This window comes from Aythya ferina (assembly GCF_964211825.1).
Source record: "Aythya ferina genome assembly, chromosome: 9".
Lineage (NCBI taxonomy): Eukaryota > Metazoa > Chordata > Aves > Anseriformes > Anatidae > Aythya > Aythya ferina.
In genome coordinates this window covers 4,612,945-4,632,496 of record NC_140305.1, presented here as the reverse complement: position 1 = coordinate 4,632,496, position 19,552 = coordinate 4,612,945, and the positions used below count along the sequence as shown (strand labels likewise).

Genomic DNA, 19,552 nt, shown 5'->3' with positions numbered 1-19,552 from the left:
CAAATTAAGTAATTGAAGGCCAGATCAGCCATGTAGCTACTCCTCACGTTATTAGTTTGTATAACTCAGTATCTTTGCAACACCAAAGTTTTCTGTGAATCAGAGAGTGCTTTTCATTAAGGATATGAATAAAGAGTAAACCCATCTTAGAAGCTTCTGATATGCTATGCAGCATCATATAAACTATGAAAGAAACTATTATATTGAGGGTAATCCTGAAGTTAAAACAGAAGTTAAGACAGAAACCCCTAAGATTTTTTCAATACTGTTTTGATTTCATGTTACCTTTTCCAAGAAGACAGGAATTGCATCAACCACTACAGCAGATGATCTAGGAAGTGCTTCCATCATGTATGTTAAGGCCCGACAAGCATGGTTCATCTATTAAATATATAGATTTGTTACAAGTTCAGCTGATACACTTGTTCAAAAACATTTCTTAAGAATTACAGATTACTTACTATGTCAAAGTTGTGCTCCATCTGCAGCAATGTTATCTGTTCAAAAAAAGATTCTTAACTTAGTAAAGAGTATAAAGATCTCAACATAACAAACACAAATCTATATTGTAGCTTTTGACTCGGGGCTTTGAATTTCAGTAGAAGTTACAAGAGTCACTACCTATTCTTGATCTACTACAGAATTAGCAAGATAAAGTTTAGCAAAACGTGCCCTCAAAAACAGATAATGCTTTTTAAGTATACGTGTATATATACACACACACTCCACCTAACATACATACATAACCATGCATAGCCATGCATAGTTTTAGACTATGGTTTACACAATATTAATTGAAATACATCATATGAATCAGCATAGGTGGTGGTGGGTTTTCTGTTTTGTTTTAAATATACAAGTATACACCAGTTGTACAGATTTTGCTGCAACATAAAAGCACAATCACTTAAATGTAAATTAACCCATGAGACAGCTGTGGAAGAAGTTTCACGTTCTTCCTATACATCATTCTCTTGGCTCACACCTGCCTCCAGGCATGGAAGAACCACATCCATCCTGAAAATTATCTGATGGTTACAGAATTGGATTTTCTATATTCTCTTAAAGCACTTCCATTTGTTCTGACCATAGTATCCAGAGGCATACAATAACCTTACGTTGAAGTAAGTATACTGTCTTCAAAACCATCTATCAGACCTTATCTCACAATGCGGGCAGACTTGACAATTTTCTCTTTAAACATGTAATGAGCTTTTATTTCCCTAAGCATTTTTAGTGGTTTTTGTTTAAAAGTTTGCTGTTCTACTTCTGTATACTTTTGACTACTTGCTGCAGTTTGCATTTCAACATAAAATTTAAGTCCTTCTAAGCAGCAACTACCTTACTGACAACATGTGCAGCAAGGACTTTTTCCACTGACATTTACCAATTCTTACCAGAGGAGAAAGACTCAATGGCAAGCAGACTCTGTTAAACTGCAACTTAAAGGCTATTTACTGGAATCACAAAGTTCTGGGGGCTGTTTTTCTGAAGAAATACCCAACAATACACATACTACAGCCTGAAGGCTATGCAAATAAGAAGGGAGAATAGGAACTGTTCCTGGAAGTATTTTAAATTTTAGGCCCACTAATCCTCATCAATTCTAAAAAAAATACTGACTAGTGAGGCCCAGTATAGCATAACTTATTTAGGAAAAAAAACTGATGCTAAAAAGCAGATCAGGAAAAAGTAGATCATAGAGCAAGAACAGACAGTATTTGCAGAACCTAATGCAAGCAAGCTATGGAAGAAAAGTAAACTACATGCCACCTGTTTTTTTTTGTTAGTACTTTAGTATAATTAGTAACACATTACACACTCATTCCTTAGACCATCAAAACACATCCCCTTCATATATTTGCAGGAACACAAGTGATATCTTTTATATACCCATTCAAGTTATTAGCTCTAAGAGATAAAGAGTTACATTATTAGAACTGTGCACAAAAATGAACTCCATACTAAAAAGAGAAGAAAGAAATGACACATTGATAATTCCAGTGTTAGTTCTATGTGCAAGCTAACGTCAAAGGCATTTGTTGTTCCATTTTAAATACTTCATTTAAGCAAGATATTAAGTGAAATATTTTATCTTCCAATAGAAACACAGTTTTTTGTTTGTTTTTACCAAAGCTGGTACAACACTCTTGACTGGAAATCCTCCTAATGTTTCTTCATTTCCCATGACCAACAGCTGGCACATCTCAATCACTGCCTGTAGTTGCTGACTTTCATCAGTGGCTTGCAGACCTTGTAAAAGCTGTTGGGCTTTAGAACCTATATATCCAGAAAAAAAAAAAAGATTAGGAAAGAAGATATTAGAGAATTTAAGTGTTCAGTGCAGTTGTTACGCTATATTTCTGCCAGAGTGGAAGACGAGAGACAGTTTGTCTTCCTCTGCATTTGTAGTTTCACTTCCTTTCCCTGCCATAAAAAGGGGGAGGGAAAGAGAAATGAAATCTCACTCTTAGCTGGCCTTCCAGTGCAGACTGGTCACAGCTCAGGGAGTTCACCACACTGCTCACCATAGCCATCTTTGCCAACCTACAGTGGGTGACAGAACCCATACCACTCCACCTTTATAAAGTAAAGGACGTTTCAGTATACCCCCTAGATAATACAGCACGTAGAGTATCCATTAGACCCCATCTTCTTCTTGGCAGGCAGTGTTACAGGCTGTCTTTGGCTCTCCTGAAAGCCAAACCAGCTGGGACTAGAAGGTACACATCTTAGCCAGCTGCATAATGCAGATATGGTAAACAAGACTAAGAGCTCATGTTCTCACTGACATAGTCTGAGAACTAAGTCCCTTTTGAAGCTCTGAACAAGGCACCATAAAACTGTTAGGTTGTATTGGTTCTAAAGCTAGCAAAAAACCCAAGGGGGTTCAGAGGTCTTCTGCTAAGCAGCCCATCATGCAAGAGAAAAAGATAATGAAGGGGTGAAAAGGCAAGAACCCTCCCTTCCCCACCTAGAAGGGAACATCAAGATTTAAAAAAAAAAAAAAAAAAAAAAAAGAGAGAGAAAAGAAAAGAAAGGAAACATGGCTAAAGCAAATTTCTCTTCCTTACAGGAAGAAAAACTCATTAATGCTGCTGACCAGTGGTCTAGCACTCATGACATACAAATCTCCAACATGGAAAATATAAATTATGTAGCTAACACAAATACTAGAATGTACTAGTGGCTGAATTCTACTAGTCTGGAAGTGGAAAGAATCAAGTCAAATTAGACAAACTTGGCTTACTAGCTCCACTTCCAATTGTCCTGTGGAAGAGCTGCGACATCCGAGGACCAAGAGGGCCAAACAGGTGAGGAGGAAGACCCCTAGCCTCTAATAGAGCTAAAAGCAAACAGAGGATAACAGCCATTGTCAAAGCTTCTACATATATTTTAAAAAGCTTAAATTCCATGAAGCTATAATTTAAGACTACTAGAATTTTGATACTTTAGGAAAGAAGAGTTAGGATTAGATGACTGTAGTTACTTCAGTTTCAAACACACCAAAAAGATGACCCTTAAGGAACAAATAGGTCATTTTTATACGCAGAGCATTAATGCCCCTTAAGAAGTCACCCACCAAGTTTTCAAAGCTTTATATTTTACAGAAGAAATCTGGTCTACTACATTAACGTTGTAAGTTTAGATCTAAAATAGCAGATACATAGGCTGTAATTTCAAACCTGAACTCAAGCTACACAAAACTGGCTAAACTTATCTTCACACGTTCAGGACTCAAGTAGCATTATTAATCTGAGGAGAGGACACAAGTTTCACAGCTTTACTTCCTGATGAATAGGAAGGCAAGATCTCTGCTAAAAATTTGCATTTTTTAAATAACACTTTTCAGTAGTCCTAAACTAGACTAAGTGGGTGATTCCAATTTTTACTTTAGCAAGCTTGACCACTTTTGATCAACACAAATACTGATCAATAATAATAAAAAATTAGTTCAACATTCCTAATGCATACCTATGCTTACTGGGGGCTATAAGCAAGTGAACTGATACTGACATAGCACTCACTTCCACATTAGTGATCCAGATTTACCAAATCTGTCATTTGCAAGGAAAATTACAATCACAGAACTCCTTGCACAGTAGTGACAAAATTGTTAGAAGAGCTGCAGGACATAAACACTGAGTTTGTACCTTCCTGTGTTTCAGATGAGAGACCTGAATTCTTCTATAACTAAAGCATGAAAGCAAGCATTTTTAAGAACATTTAGACTTTGATCAAAGCTTGTAGTTATATGGCTATCAATGACAAGGACAAAAGAAGTTATCCAGAATCAGGTAGATTAACAGCAGACCTAATCCAGCCTGTCAACTGGAAACGTATTCTTGCAAAAAAAACATTCTCATACTTCCAACAATAGCCTACACACTTCATAGGACTCAGTTCTCAATTCTCCTCCTCCCTCCCAACCCCTATCTCCACCTGAAAAAAAAATCAATAGCAATGTATTACACACTATGGAAACATATAAGGACACTAACCAATCCCTACAGACATTAGTTCCAAATTCTCACATCTTCAGTGAGTTAAAGCTTGCAGTGTCACAGTTCATGAAAACTACAGTAAGCAAAGCAACACATTCACAGACATAGAAACAAGATTCAGCCTCCCCGCATTATATAACACAGGACGTGGGGCAGTACAGCTATTCACAGGCTGCAAACAAAAATAATAAATTGCAAATTAATTATAGCTTTTATACCTTGTAGTCTTCCCATTTCAGAGTCATCTGACTCACTTTCTCCAGATGTTGTCATACCTACAGCTCCAGCAACAGAACTAGAAGCTGAAAGAAATAAAATAGATTAACATGAGTTGAAGCACCTACAGAACTACAAAATTTGCATCGACTCCACCATCAAAAAAAGCATCCACCATCAGAAAGTGCTGTGCATTTAATACTGCCACCACACTTGTACAATTGTCACTTCAATTAGACCAATGTCAGTCTAGAGATCAGCCTTTCCAAAAACTAACAGAAAGGCTATACCAACACAAGATTATGAAAGAAGTCAGATCAGCAAATAACATTTCATGTGTATTTCATAGAATCATTCAGGTTGGAAAAGACCTCTAAGATCATCTAGTCCAACCTTTATCCTAGTACTGAAGTCCACCATTGAACTATGTATTTCTTAAAGACCTCCAGGGATGGGGACTCAGCCACTTCCCTGGGCAGCCTACTCCAATGCTGCACAACTCCTTCAGTAAAGGAGCTCCTTCTAATATCCAACCTAAACCTCCCCAGTGCAACTTGAGGCCATTTCCCATTGTCTGATCACTTGGTGCTTGGGAGAAAAGCCTGATCCCTACCTCATTACAACCCTCTTTAAGGAAACTCTAAATAAGGTCTTCCCTAAGCCTTATTTTCTCTAAACTAAATAATCCTAGCCCCCTTTTCTAGACCCTTCACCAGCTTCACTGCTCTTCTTTGGACACAGTTGCCTGCATTCTTAGTAATTTTATTCTCTTGTTATGCTGCCCTTCAATCCAGTTCATTTTGACTTTTATTAGCAATGTAGCTAATTTTAAAAACACAGACATTTTGAGTTTTTCTACCACCCAGCATAATTGTTGGAAAGCTCCTTCAGAATCACTGTTGATTAGGACCAGGTGATAAAATTAAGTACCATTTAACAGAACTGCATAAACAGGAGTACATGTATTAATTAACCCAAAGACAAACTTCTCCAATACAGAGAGGCTTGCAGTTTCAACAGAAAACATACAAAATATTTTCCAGTAGTTATTAAAGAACTCTCACAGATAAATACTTGTCTTCTATATTCTGAACAGTTTGGCATCTCTTCAGTCAGCAGCACAGTCATTTATGTAGCATTAACTGAAATCAGTTTTCAGGCTTTTTTTTTTTTTTTTTTTTAAAGTGTACTTGATTGGAAATAGGTTGGAGACTATGAAGTAGCATAACTGAAGCTTGTACCAGATGTCCAAGAGATCAGATTCAGTTAAGGTCCCTCTCATTCAAAATGTTCCAGAAGCTGTACCAACTTAAATCATAACTTCCTCCCAGAACTTAATCCATGTAAGAAGTTCGTATCCACATGTATACTAAAACACTGCAACTGGTATCTCTTTTTACCTGCAGCTCCCTGGGGAGCCTCATCAGTACGCGCAGCTGAAGAGTTAACTCCATCCTGGTTGTTGTCAGGATCAGCCATCTTCTCCTGTCGGCGAGCTTCAGCTGCTCCTCTTTTGCCCAGGCCAGAGCCTCGCCGACTAAAGATTTGAAAAAACAAATGTTTGGGAATTTAAAAATAGTCAAAATTATCACAATTAAAGTGACTTAATTACAAACCAAGTAACTGATTTGTACGCATCTGAAAAGAAGTTTGATGCCTGAGTATTCATCTTTAAAAAAAAGTTCTGAACTACTCAAAGTACAAAACTCTGACATTGAGCTTGATTTTCAATAGCAGATCAAGTTTAAAGGCATTGGCCTTTCTAAATCTGCTTTTTTCAACATTACTATTGTCACTACTAAAAATATACATATGCTTATGATGTAAGGCATCAAATTCAAGTGCATAACTGACAACAGGAACAGACCTCAGGCATATCAAGTACTTCAATATCCACCATACCAGTTGTTCAGATGCAGCTATTGACAAACTGATTGGTACAGTATTAAAACAGACACCCGTGTGGCACCATACGGTCTTTTATTTTTCAAAGTTGTCGTTGATTTTATTATTCATAACAGAGAAGTTTAGAACTCTATCTTTTTAAACACAGCCTTTGTAAGAAAAGGATTATTTAAATTTGTGACATTGCCTTTGGGTACTTCCTCCCCTCCTTCCTCAATAAGTACCTCAGCTACAGGAGTTGTAATAGTGCCAAACTCCATGCATTATCCATGACATTAGTATACAGGGTGACCCTGCAAGCCTGAAAAACTGCAGCTCTTTCTGCAATAGCCATGAAAGATAAATACCCATCCACAGCAGTAATCACATCTTGTTTTAAGTTTTACCTGGTACTAGCACAGGAGCCCGTGGTCTTTTGCCGTGTGCTCCGCCGCAAACTGGGGAGCTCAGCAGGTGGTGATTCACTGCGCTTCTTGGTGGATTTTCTTAGGCCTATGTAATATTTAAGGGATTGAGAGTAAGTCAGTCTTTAAATACATAGCAGCTCTACAAAGTGAAACAGGACAGCTTCTACATAACTACAGGAAGTCTACAACAGCTTTTTGTCACCTTACACTGATCTGCTATTCCACTGAAAGAAAGGCTTAAAAACTTATTTTTACTCATTTATTTTTTGTACCAAACTCCGAATTGTTACTCAGACACCTTTTTGTAACCCATATGCTCCAGTTACACAGGAGCTTGTAGGCCTCCTCATGCTCAACAAATACTGTAAGATACATTATTTCCATGTGTTTATGTTCAAAACACCTAAAACAAAAATGATTTAGCTTTAGAGCATAGAGAAAAAGAAACCACAGTGTGTTTGGGGGGGGGATATCTGTTTTGCCCCTACCCCTTAGGTAAACGTGTGCAGCATTAACTTAGCCACAATCACTAGACAAATCTTAACTTTTAGTCACAAGCAGTTCGATCTACATTAGTATGGCTTAACAATAACTGCCTTAAAACCAAATGAGACTCCCCCACCCTCCAGAAGTCAAGCACTGCCAACATTGAGATCTGCAATGTTTTGTGTGTGTTTTTGTTTTAACTACATCCCTTCAAACCCTATCACTGCTGTAATGTCTTCCTTTAGGCAAATAACCAAGAATATTTTCACAACTCTGGGGAACGAATTGAGTTTTTAATTTAGAAGTATTTGCACTGTTGAAGACTAACACAGCTGATATTAATTTGCTCTTGTTTATGAGGAAATAATTAGAGCACTGCTCCCTCTACTGGCAACACAGCAGAAACAGAACACATTTAAGCATGAACTGTATTTTAGCACAGTACCTATCAAACTGGCTTCTGCTAATTATTCCTAAAAAAAAATCCAGGAATATTGTCATACTTAAGAATGAAGCAACTATGTAACTATGTAAGTCTTGATAGAATACTTAACAGAAAAGGGAATGTAATCCGAAAACTTATTACTGACCTAGTCAATAGTCTGTCCCCTGGACACTACACCATATTTGATCCAGGAACACATTAACTGCATACAGCATTAAGTTCCATGCAGATTAAGGTTAACCTGATATTCCTGTGTTTACCATACACCTGGCTTATTAACCCCAGAAACTTGGCAACCTAAGAAAACAAGCGACTGTACCTAACAGCTACTGCAAACTGAGCTGAAACAAGGCAGCCACCTGGATTTTCAGTCTGTACACACAGATTATGCTTTTTTTTTTTTAATATATTTTACTTTTTTTAAAAAATACTCCTAAAGCAGTGGCACTTTTACTATGCATGGTTGCAAACCAACAGCTTAGGTTGAAGTTGCTAAAACAGAAGCAGTTAATGAATCCAGCCCTATTTACATCCAGTAAATTACTTGCCTTGTTTGTGGTAGGGAGGGAAGGGGGAGTGCTGGAGAGAAGACAAGAGCAGTTTGAAACAGCTGCTGCAGGATCCTATGCCACAGCTATCTATGTTTCAAGTCCTATAAATGCAGATTCAACAAAACTCCTCTCATAGCTGACTATTTTACATTAAAAAATGCATGCATTAAGTATAACAGCACTACATTTGACCACAACAGCCACTCTAGGAGTTCATAGCTACAGATTAGCTCATTAGGTACAGATACCAAATAGTCTATTTCTCCATGTAACATCGTGATGAGATTCTAAAAATGAGGTGTACTTTTGCTTTACATTTGTATCAGAGATTAACTTTATGTCCACTGGAAAAATAAACACTTGAGCTCCTCACATCAGAAGGTCAGCTGCTGCTTGAAATCTGCGGGTTCTCTGTTTCAAGTGGTCAGCCCTAAGCATGAGGTTTGTTCTTAGCAGATTCGCAATAGGCAGATCAACGACAGACACCACCTTCACTGAAAATGAAGTGAAACGGACTTAGCATAAATCCTGTCTTAACATAAGCTAAGGGCAGCGGTTTCACAAGGCAGCGGAGTTAAACAGCCTGCTGCTGTGTCTAACAGTGTGGTTCTGCTCACTCATGCCTTACTACCCTGACCCAAGGCCGAGGTGCCCAGCACACACTCTGCACACCTTCCTCTTGGTCGCTCTCTGTCAGACCAGTGAGCTGAGCTAGCAGGACAGGGATCAGCTGAGCACAGCCACCACGAAACACGATGGCAATGAAGCTGTAGAGAGGATTGCCCTTGTCCATAAGAAGCACTCAATTAGTTGAGCCATCGCTTTAAACCAAATTACCTCAGTAAGGTTCTGGAGAACATAGAGCTTCCCGTTATTGCCTGCTGGATGAGCTGCATCATAGACTGAGCACCCAGAAAGCTGAGTTCATTTTCTCCTGCTACTCATTGAGTGCTCTGCTCATCACATCTTTTTGCACGTTTCTTTCTTCCCAAATCTTTTCTTCTACACATCTACCATGGCACTTGCGTGCATCTACCTCCCTCTAGTCATTTCCCAGGCTAAAAAGGAAGTGACAAATGATTTCTCTGAACTTGTTCCCTTCCTGCTGTCTGTAGCCACTCTCTGCCTTTAAAGTTCATCGTTTAAGAATGCTAAGTCAGTCTTACCACTTGCATATTTTGGGAAATCCTTCGAGTCTTTCCAGCACAAGTTCAGGACTGCTAGCTCCTTCAGCACAGGACCTTTTTCCCCCTCACACTTTCAGATTTAACCCTCCCCTGAACATCCTGCTAGCAGGCCTCCTGCCTGGGAGTTAGTCCTGCACCTACGGGAGTCACAGGATGAAAACAGCCCCAAGCCTTCACTGGCAAGCAGAGTACAACCTATATCCATGTAGATGGAATAAACGATCGCTATGGCTGTCTGCCCAAGGAAAGCACCAGTCATGCTGTCTCAGACAGCAAGGGCTTTCAGGTGAACTAGTTTCATGTTCATCTCCAGAAGTTAACTCTGTCTGTTACAGGGGTGGCGCTGACTGAGCAACCCTGTAAGATCCATTTCAAAGAGCTAGGAGATGTCCACGTGTGACACACCTTCGAAAAAAATAGGTTTAAGCAGTTTATATTAGGCAACTACAGAAGTTTCAAGATGGAAGCTTTAGAATTGAAGCAGAGCCCTAGGTTTCCCTATGGCAAGCAGATAAATTGCTCATGCCATGACATCATCTTATTTGCATGCCAAACACGCATGTTAATGAGTCTGAAGGAAAAGAGAACCAAACAGGCTAAACCTGAAACACTGTAGCCTTACCAAAATAAAATGTAAAAAAAAAAAAATGTGAAGATGTTCTTCAGATTATTATTTTTTTAAGTCTGTTTACTGGTCAGCATTTTTTACAGGCATTTTTGCTGTATGAAAGAAACAAGTCCTGAAAGCAGCCATACTACATTTACTTATTTTAACAGCCTGAGTGTATTACATAAGCCAAAACCAAGTCAGATTTTCAAAGTATATAACCCCAAACACCATTTGTTGGCAGTTCAGAAAGATAATCAATAGAGATTTACTTCTTAGGGCTGTAAATTTACATTTTAGATTGGCTCCTGCGTTGAGCTGCTTTCTAGCTCAAGCAATAAAGGTGGGGTAAAAACACCATTGGCAGGGGAAGACACCTACTGTCTCTCTAACATGCCACTGTGCCCCTCAATACCAACCCAGACATCCTCAGCTGTTAACTAGAACCCCATAGAGCCCATCACCACAACTATAACCATCTCTTACCTAGTCAGTTTATTTCCTTAATGCAACATACAGGCACTACAGGCCAGCATTGCCACCTACCATTGCAAATAAACTAATTCAGAGCTATTTTCAGACTTCCCCTCACCCCTGCCCATCCCCTTTCAAGTCAGGAGTTACACCACCACCATGCTCTGTGTTCACCTTTATCTGGCTTTTCACATCAGCCTTCTCTTCTCAGCCCCCCAAATCTTCAAGTACTAGGTTGAGGATTCTCATTTATGGATAGCTACTCCAGGTCACCCTGCTCTCAGCATCATCCCAGCCATCACTGACAGCTTCTTCCTACTTAAAAGGTAAGACCCCATACAAAGAGAGGCAGAGATTTCCCTGATAATAGAAGCATGAATAACTATAAAAAAAAAAAAGCTTAAGTCATTTGACACAATTTGCAACATTCCAAAATTTCTAAAAGTTACAGTGCTTGAAAGGACATGAAAATAGTCAAATCAAGAGCAAAACTAAAAATTTGCCTTTTTTAACCAAAATATTTAGCTGCAGAACAAGAGGTGGAAGCCTTCAGTCTATTTTGATTTTTCCAGTGGACTTCCTAGTCTTTATTCAGTAATGCCACTGACTCAGTTACCCTTGCAACACACAACTGCTATGTATCTAGCTGAAATCTCTGAAAGTCAGCTTGGCTGCATTTAATGCCCATTACTTATCCAGTGAGGACAGAACAAGAAACCTGAGGGTTGTCTCCTCCAGTATGTGGGAGGCTCCTGCAAAGATGGCAATCACATCTCTCCTCATCCTTCTCTTCCATAGGGTAAGCCACCTCAGCTCTTCTGGTTTTTCCTTCAAAGATCACAACCACTAATAATAATTCTTGTACTTGAAACTACTTTAAACTGAACCATGTCATTCTTTGACTGCAATATCCAGAGATGAACAGCACTGTATTTACACAGACATGGCTGACCACATCGGCCAGTCACAATAATCTCCCCTCTCATCCCAGACCATTCTTCAGAGAACCACTCCCCCACCAGCATTTTTCCTGACTTCTTCCATGGCTGTTTATTTTACACTAGTTCTATCAGCCCTAGTTCAATTTTTAAACAGTTCTTTCATATTATACCTTTATACAAATCTACTGAGTTTCAGCTTCTACTAAGAGAACTACCATGACTTCTAAGTACATTTCTCCAGAGGGGAGTACACCACAGTTTGATCTAGATCACCATTTGCTTTACTGCTTTAGAAGGCCTTAGAGTTGTTATTTGTGTGAGATACCAGCTACTCCTGCTCCCTTATCCTCCAAAGGTATTAGCTTACCAGAGAAAATAAGTTTGACCTGACCCCTCCTTCCTTAAAAACCTACCCTTGTGATTTCTTATTTCTTAATATTTTCTTGACATTTCTCAACATTATTCAAAATGTGTATCTTGTTGAAATATTTCAAACTTGTACCAGTATTTTCTAGTTAGTGAAGCTGTATAACAGCCAAGTATTAACTTATCCATTTAAGAAATAATTACTATTGATTCCCAGATTATTTCAATTTGTTGTCAGAGCTTTAATGCACTATTCAAAAAGCTAAGACTATTTGAAAATACAAATATTAGCACTCTCTATCTATTCTAGATGGAGTTCTTACATCTTAGTGATATTTAGCATAATCATACTCCAGTGATATTCAATAATAGCTATTCAATTAAGTTTTGTTGTAATCCAAACAGATTATACATTTTAGACTTCCCAATATCACATCTTTCCTCCTCAAACTGGGATGCTACCTAGAGAAAGCAACTTTCTTTAAACTAAAACGGAGTCTAGAAATTCTTACTATGTTTTGTAACCCTTAACACTGACTTTTTAAGTATACATATTTACAGTCTATACCAACTTGGTTTTCTGTCATTACTTGAATATCTTAGTTCTACTTACGTTTATCTTATGCCAAAGCTGACTTTCAGGTCACAAAAGAGCTAAAGCTAGTCAAGCTGGCTTTCTCAGTACATTCTTTGAGATAATTTAAGCTTGTATTCTCAATGTTGTTTTTCAAGCTACTCCACAACCCCACCACCGCAGGTTGTGCTATCCCACCTTTCTCACTCCGTGCTGAAGGGTTATAAGCAGTCATATAAATTACCTTCTGCCTTCACCTTTTTGTGTTCACATAGAAGTACATTCTTTCACCTCCCTGTTGCTTTTCTCCTTTGTCAAAGAGTTGCCCATAACTAAAAGGCAGGCTTCATTAAGAGCTAACTTGATGGTCAGTCAGTCTTGTCCAATTCCTACCCATTCCTTCATCTCATTATCCTGGGGAAATTCAGTTTTCCCCCTCAGGAGCCCACCAAACAGTGGAGTCTTGAATCAGGTACACGTAAAGTCTTGCCATAAGAGAGCAGCCCCTCTCCCCTTCCCCAATGCCATCCTTCCCCAACTAGGTTAGGTCATTCTAGAATCAATACTCCAGTCATGCAAGTTATCCAAAACAAGCCTGTTAGGTCAATTAAATCTATTTTGATTACACAGGAAGCCATCCAGTTCCTCTTGTTTATTTCACATATTTCCTGCATTAGTATTAGCTATAGACATGCCCTAGTTGGGACATGCTACTCATGATCATGCCTAGGTAAATGTGCAACAGTTACCAGGCTTAGGAATCCAACCTATTAAAACAAGTTTTATAGAATATATGCTATGAAAAAAGCATTTGAAGTTTATTATGCTGCCTTGGTGTACCATGTTTTTCAAGCAAACAGAGCTCTAAGCATAACCGCGCACTAATGAGCAGCGGCTCTGGCTTAGAAACAGCCTAAATCCTTATCAGAATGTACAAGAAAGGTACCTACTACTCCAATTCAGCACTAGGGAGGACATGTTTTATAAGAACAATTTAAAAGATAAAGTAATTCACATGCCAGTCACTATGTATACCAGTTTTAAAGTTTAAAATATTATTGATCTTAGACTAACATGAGAAACTGGCACCATAAAAAAAGTAGCAAACCTAACCTGAAAAAAGAAACTACAAGTTAGATAACTTGTTTAACAGTGAGTATCACTCCCAGTCAGGGCACAGAGTTAAAGGAAATGAAAAAAGAAGTTAAAACAGAACAAGTAAACGTTAGAAAACTTCATTTTGTATGTCCCATGACAATGATATGCAAGTATCTTGTATAAATTTTAAAAATTGACATGCAAGATAGAGAAGTATCTTAGGCCTACAGAACAGACGGCGTACTTTTGCTTTATCTAAATCGTTTGCTATATATATAGCAATATACACATATAGATAAAACAAACAATATAGATATATCTAAGTGGTTTCAGTCACAACTTTACCTAAAAGCTCAGTAGAATAAAATAGTTATTTCTCTTTAACAAGGACCCAAGAACCCTGTAAACAATGAAGGAAGTATTTGTTTAGAAGAGTTAGTTTTAAAACATACATGTATATTCTTCCGTAAAAGAAAGTGAGCAGCTTACTTGCTAGCTTGGCCTGTAGTCCTGAAGGTCCAGGTTTTGATGTCTCAGACTTGGAAGAGCCTGGTAGAGACAGTTTTGTTTTAGGGAGACTAACTTTTGGACTGAATCGAGCAGCCCAGTCAAACTTTGAAGAGCCACCTGTTTTACTCTGTTCTTTGTCCCTGCTGCTCCTTCTTGGACTGGGGCTGGATGCAGAACGGGAACGTCTAGCCTTATTCTGGTCCTTTCCCTGTTTCACTCTGGCACCCTGAGGAACAGTAGAAGAAGCAGAGGCAACAGCAGAAGAGGAAGAGGACGTCGAAGCTGAAGAAGAAGAATCAGTGATGGTGCTACACCCAGCTTTGGCTGAGGTCACCGATTTTGAAGCCAGCTTGGAGGGTTTTGCTGACTTCTCTTCAGCGCCAGTTGATTCAACTGCTGAACCACTCTTTATACAAGACAGACTCTCTGTCCTTTTCCTTTTCTGACTTCGGGAGCTACCAGCAGCTCCACCCTTTCTGGTGTGAGCCTTGCTCGTTGATGGCAATTGTGTAGACTTAGACTGTTCTTGGTCTGAGTGTCTTCTCTTAGATTTAGTATGTGGCTTGTTAGTTTCCAAGGAAGTTTCAGTGTGTTGAAGTGCTTTGGGTTTTTTAGCAGAGCTAGGAGAATTGGTCCTGCTGTAGTCTGGACTAGCACTGCGTTTAACTCCTCGAGAATTTTCTTTCTTAGGCACTTGCCCCGTTTTTTGCTTTTCTGAAGTATTGACTCTTTCTGGATCTTCTTGTTGTGGTACTAAAACAGCAGATGAACTACAGCCTCTGTAGAAGCAAGCAGGAATAGCATTAGTGTTAAACTCAAGGAACCTCATGCTGTTGCTGACACTTATCTTGCAAAACCATTGCAATCTCTAATAATAAAGGAAACAACAGGTAAAATAACCTGTCAAATATTAAATTGACATTGATACAAAAAGCATGCTTATACAAGATCATACTCCAGATTTCATTGCAAAAAAAAAAAAAAAAAAAAAACCTTTGCTAGCAGGAGAACTAAAACAAACTGCAAAATAAAAGCACAGGGCACTACTTTTTAGCGAGAAAAGCTACTAGATTGATTTCACTAGGATTGTATATAGACATGTAAATCCATTAAAACAAAAATTCAAGCCATGAAGCTGAATGTTTGAAAATGTAATTCCACAAGAGAACAAGAACTGTCCAGTAATGTGTAACTGGTCATAACTGGATTCTAGTTCACTAAAGGCTGTCAGACCCAAGTCTCTCAATCTTATCTGATTACCTTAATTTTAAGAAACAAAAAGTGCAAAATTCTCCTCTATATGCTAAAAAGCTGTTCCGGTGCATACACAGCAGAAGTGTATGAAAATAAATAATAAACATGACCAAGATGATTACTCTGAACAGGCATTCCTTAGATTGTAGGTTTCAATTAATATTGGACATCTCTCAGAACTCCTTGGTCTATCTTCCTCCAAAACAAAGGGGGAAGAGAGGAAAAGAATCTGCAAGTATTCCAGGACTAGTTATATAGAATGTGTATGCTCCAATCACTGACTGAATACTCTTAGCTGAATTACAAGTACAAAACATGAACAGAACATAAGACACTGAAACAAATCCATTGAACATAATGCTAGTTTAAAGCCTGTCATACATTTCATAACAGTTCTGTATAGCCAGACATATTACATACAATAATGAAGCGCAGATAACACTGATAACGTATGAATATGAAGTGCAATTACCTTCTGGAAAAGTGCCCCTTGGACTGTTCAGAAGTAGTATTAGACTGCACTTTGGGTGTCTTTGAAATAGATTTTCTACTCTCAGGAGGGCTATGTGCCTTATGTTTTGCCTGCCCTAAATGTGACCTGTCAGCAGAAAGTCAAAACAGAAAGCTATCAGGATACTGAGACACAGATTAAAAAATTCCACCTACAGGTTTGTGTTTGTACCTTTTACAAATAAGTATTAGATTAAGTACAACTTCAAACTCTTAACACATCAACCCTTTCACATTAAGGCAGTATTTTAAGAGAATCACCTGGTCTGGTTACAAGTCACTACCAATATCACTGTTTTGTACAGCACAGTTTTTTATTCATTTTAAGTAAATCAAATACTTCCTCATGCCTAAGCTGTGCAGGTAAGTCCAAATTTTTCTGGTGTGCAAGAATACTTAAGTGAAAAATTCAGCAGTGTTTGCCAGCACAGTAAGGCACAAGACCAGACCACCCCTCAAAGACCTCCTCTCAGATATATCTATACGCTCAACCTCAAGATTCCATGCATTAAGACTTTATGCAGTTACAAGTATTTACAAGTTTGTCTCTTTGCTCTTCAGTGTAAGAAAAAGCAATGCTTGGAATGGGAATGCAACCAGTTCCACTTGGTAGGAAAGCTCAACCTTGCCAATTCTTCTATGGCTGCAGCTCCACCAACTCAAAAGGACTGAGCACTCTCTGGAAGTGAGAGGAATAAAGTAACACATGCTACTGATGAAGGAAGACAAATGAGACGGGAAACCTGTGATGTCAGAGAAAGGAGCAAGTTTCACATAGATAAGCTACGAGAGTTCTTTCAAGCAGCTTCCATCTATGTGCAAAAGCTTGTTTGTTGTATGAGCTCTGACTAGAGGACAAAGTTCATATTACACTTTCAGTAATATTTAAGACCGAAGTTACATCTTCAAAAATATTCCACATCTGTGTTTCAAAACCAATGGGTATCACCATCTGCAAGACTCAGAAGAGACAGCTCATCAGCATATAAAACAGCACAGTGTAAATAATTGCTAAGGCAACAGACATCTTTCTTTTACTTCCCTGTCTAGAACATGCTTTTGACTTAGCATTAACTAGGAAATTTCAACCATTCATATCCTACCCACATAGAACAGCTGAGCACCACTAACCTTTATTAGCCTCAAACTGTCCAAGTATTAATGCTGGAAGCAGCAACACTTCAAGTTAAACAAGCGTTGATTGTTTCCAAAGAGCCTAGACGAATCACATCAAAATGCTACCCATCTCATCCTTCAAGCAGAGCTATGCAAACACTTGTGAATCATACAGGCAAGGGAGGTGGAATGGGAATTTAAGACCAAAGCGTCCTATTCCAACCTATGTCCCCAAACAAGCAAAAAGTTTAGGCCAGGGAGCAAGTAGAGGTGATTTCCACAAGCTTTCAGATAGCTCTGCCCACACTACTAGACTTCTGGGATTTGGCTGGAAAAAACTAAGCCTACTACATGTCATGTCTGACATGTTCACTTTCTTTAGGAGGAAAATCCTGCTATGACTAACCAACTAAGTGATAGCCACATGATAATACTTAGAGCCAAAACACCAACATTTGAGTAATACAACTTGGTAACTTTGGTGTTTGTCTTGGTAACTTTCCTTCATCAGTTCTTCCTAAAGTTATTTTTGTTACGTTTTTAAACTTCCTTCTGAAGTGACTTTTCTTATTCTCCTCAAGTATTTTTCCTAAAGTATTCCTAAAGCCAGTTACTCAGAAATTAATGAAGGCATCTAGACGGCCCATATTAAAGCAATATGTGGTGGCTCACACTTCTAACAACGGAAGTCTGAAGAGATTAACTGAACAGCATCTTCTCCATACTCAAATAATTTGTCTTTATTCCTCATATTAAGAAAAGTAATTTTTACTACCCAAAAGATGAAGTAAATCTTAGTCTCAAAACTGCAAATTCTATGAAAATAACCTTGGGAATGTTTCACTCAATCCTGAGTGTTTAGATTTTTCTTTTCCCAACAGAAGATTTCGGCATTAAATTTACTGTTCTCCTGAAGATAACTTCCATTACTCCAGCAATAGAAGTATAACATAGTTTACACTTGATATTAGTCTTTTTTTTTTTTAAATGTAAGCTAGCTGATCAGAGTTCATTTATTCTGAAATACATTTGAGAAGTTGACTTTAAGATTTTGTTTTGATTTAATTAGAATTGGATTCAACTTAGTGCTTTAAGCATTCACAGAACGCAAATAAGTAAAAAATCTTTTCAACCAAAATATGGCAAAAAGCAGTGCACCACCACATCAAGTATTTAATGCATACACTGAAGAGTTTCCACTTATTCCAAGCTTGCTCCCTTCCACCTCTGAACCCTCCAGGTTCTTACACGCTTTACAGATGTAATTCCATACCAGTGTTCAACTCATATGGACACGCTACAACCATATTGTAGGGATTGTGAATGCTGTACTGTGCAAGACTATTCATATTCATTTTTTCTTTATCCAAACTATTAGTAGTAAATGCCTACAACCAAAGCAGGAATGTTACATGAGAAGCACAACAAATAGGTAGTCAGAAGCAACAAGGATTTTTATTAGTATTATTTTATTTTCAGAAGACTGTGCTTTCAATTTTCACTCAAGTTTAATCATTCACCTTGCATGTGGTCAAGTAGGTACACAAGACAACAGTAACCATACATATAGTAGCACATCAGTTAAAAGGAGCATGACATTCAACTCCCTTCTCTAGGATCTATACAATGGCAAAAAGACTGGCAATTTAAAGACATTGTAAGAGAAGGTTAGAACTATACACCAACTAACAAGTGTCCCAATTTATTTTGGGATTGGGACAGCTTGCTTAAGGTCTTGTTAAAAGTTAACTTATGTTCAAAAGTTGTTAAAATAGTCCAATGATATAGAAACAAGATGAGGAACACTTTGAAAACTAAGTGTTATGGGAGTTGCATGGACGGTTGAAAGTTTGATTCATGTTAAAAGGCTGTAAGCTGCCTGTAATTTCACATGTGATTCAAGGCTTTTAACCTTAACTGGCCCAGTTACAAGCTCTTTATTTTTTCCCATTAATAAATCTTCCATTCAGAAAATTAATTTCAATAAATATTCCAGCAAGAAGTATTTTGAGAGAATAAGTGAGGAAGAAGGTTAAGTATGAGCTTGTGTTTGTCTGTTTTCATTCGCAGAGGCAGATCCAGAAAGACTGAGGGCTTGCTGCACCTTCAGGAGTTTTTTCCACAACAAAGAGGACAGTGTCATTATTACTTCAAGGCTCACTTAGCTGGGCTGAGCTGTCTGCTGATACACATTTTAAATCACAGGCAGACACTCAGTTCAGCATAACACTTAGACAAGTTGGCAAGTGACCTACCACCCAGCTTGCCAGATTTGTAGAAACAGTCCTGTGGAAACCACCAGCCCTTAGCTTTCTTTAGCAAAAGCATAAGGAAGATCTCACTAGAACCCTTCCTCAAAAAGTTACTCAAGATACCTTTTGAAGCTAGTTAATAACCAGT

The 19,552-nt window shown here is 38.3% G+C and overlaps 1 protein-coding gene across 14 annotated transcripts in view; it reads right to left on the bottom strand.

Annotated features, from left to right (window-relative positions):
* The window catches only part of TRIP12 (thyroid hormone receptor interactor 12), a 75,177-nt gene that overhangs the window by 25,749 nt on the left and 29,876 nt on the right, over positions 1-19,552 (bottom strand). For 7 of the 14 annotated variants that reach the window (XM_084529612.1, XM_084529619.1, XM_084529606.1 and 4 more), the window contains 9 exons: positions 15,999-16,124; positions 14,252-15,051; positions 7,013-7,118; positions 6,122-6,258; positions 4,724-4,807; positions 3,251-3,346; positions 2,132-2,280; positions 462-497; positions 286-381 (listed from right to left, as the gene is read on the bottom strand). In XM_084529612.1, coding sequence (XP_084385738.1) covers positions 286-381; positions 462-497; positions 2,132-2,280; positions 3,251-3,346; positions 4,724-4,807; positions 6,122-6,258; positions 7,013-7,118; positions 14,252-15,051; positions 15,999-16,124 — 1,630 coding nt within the window. The remainder of the gene's footprint in view (positions 1-285; positions 382-461; positions 498-2,131; positions 2,281-3,250; positions 3,347-4,723; positions 4,808-6,121; positions 6,259-7,012; positions 7,119-14,251; positions 15,052-15,998; positions 16,125-19,552) is intronic. The other 7 variants (XM_084529607.1, XM_084529610.1, XM_084529608.1 and 4 more) reach the window with 4 other exon arrangements.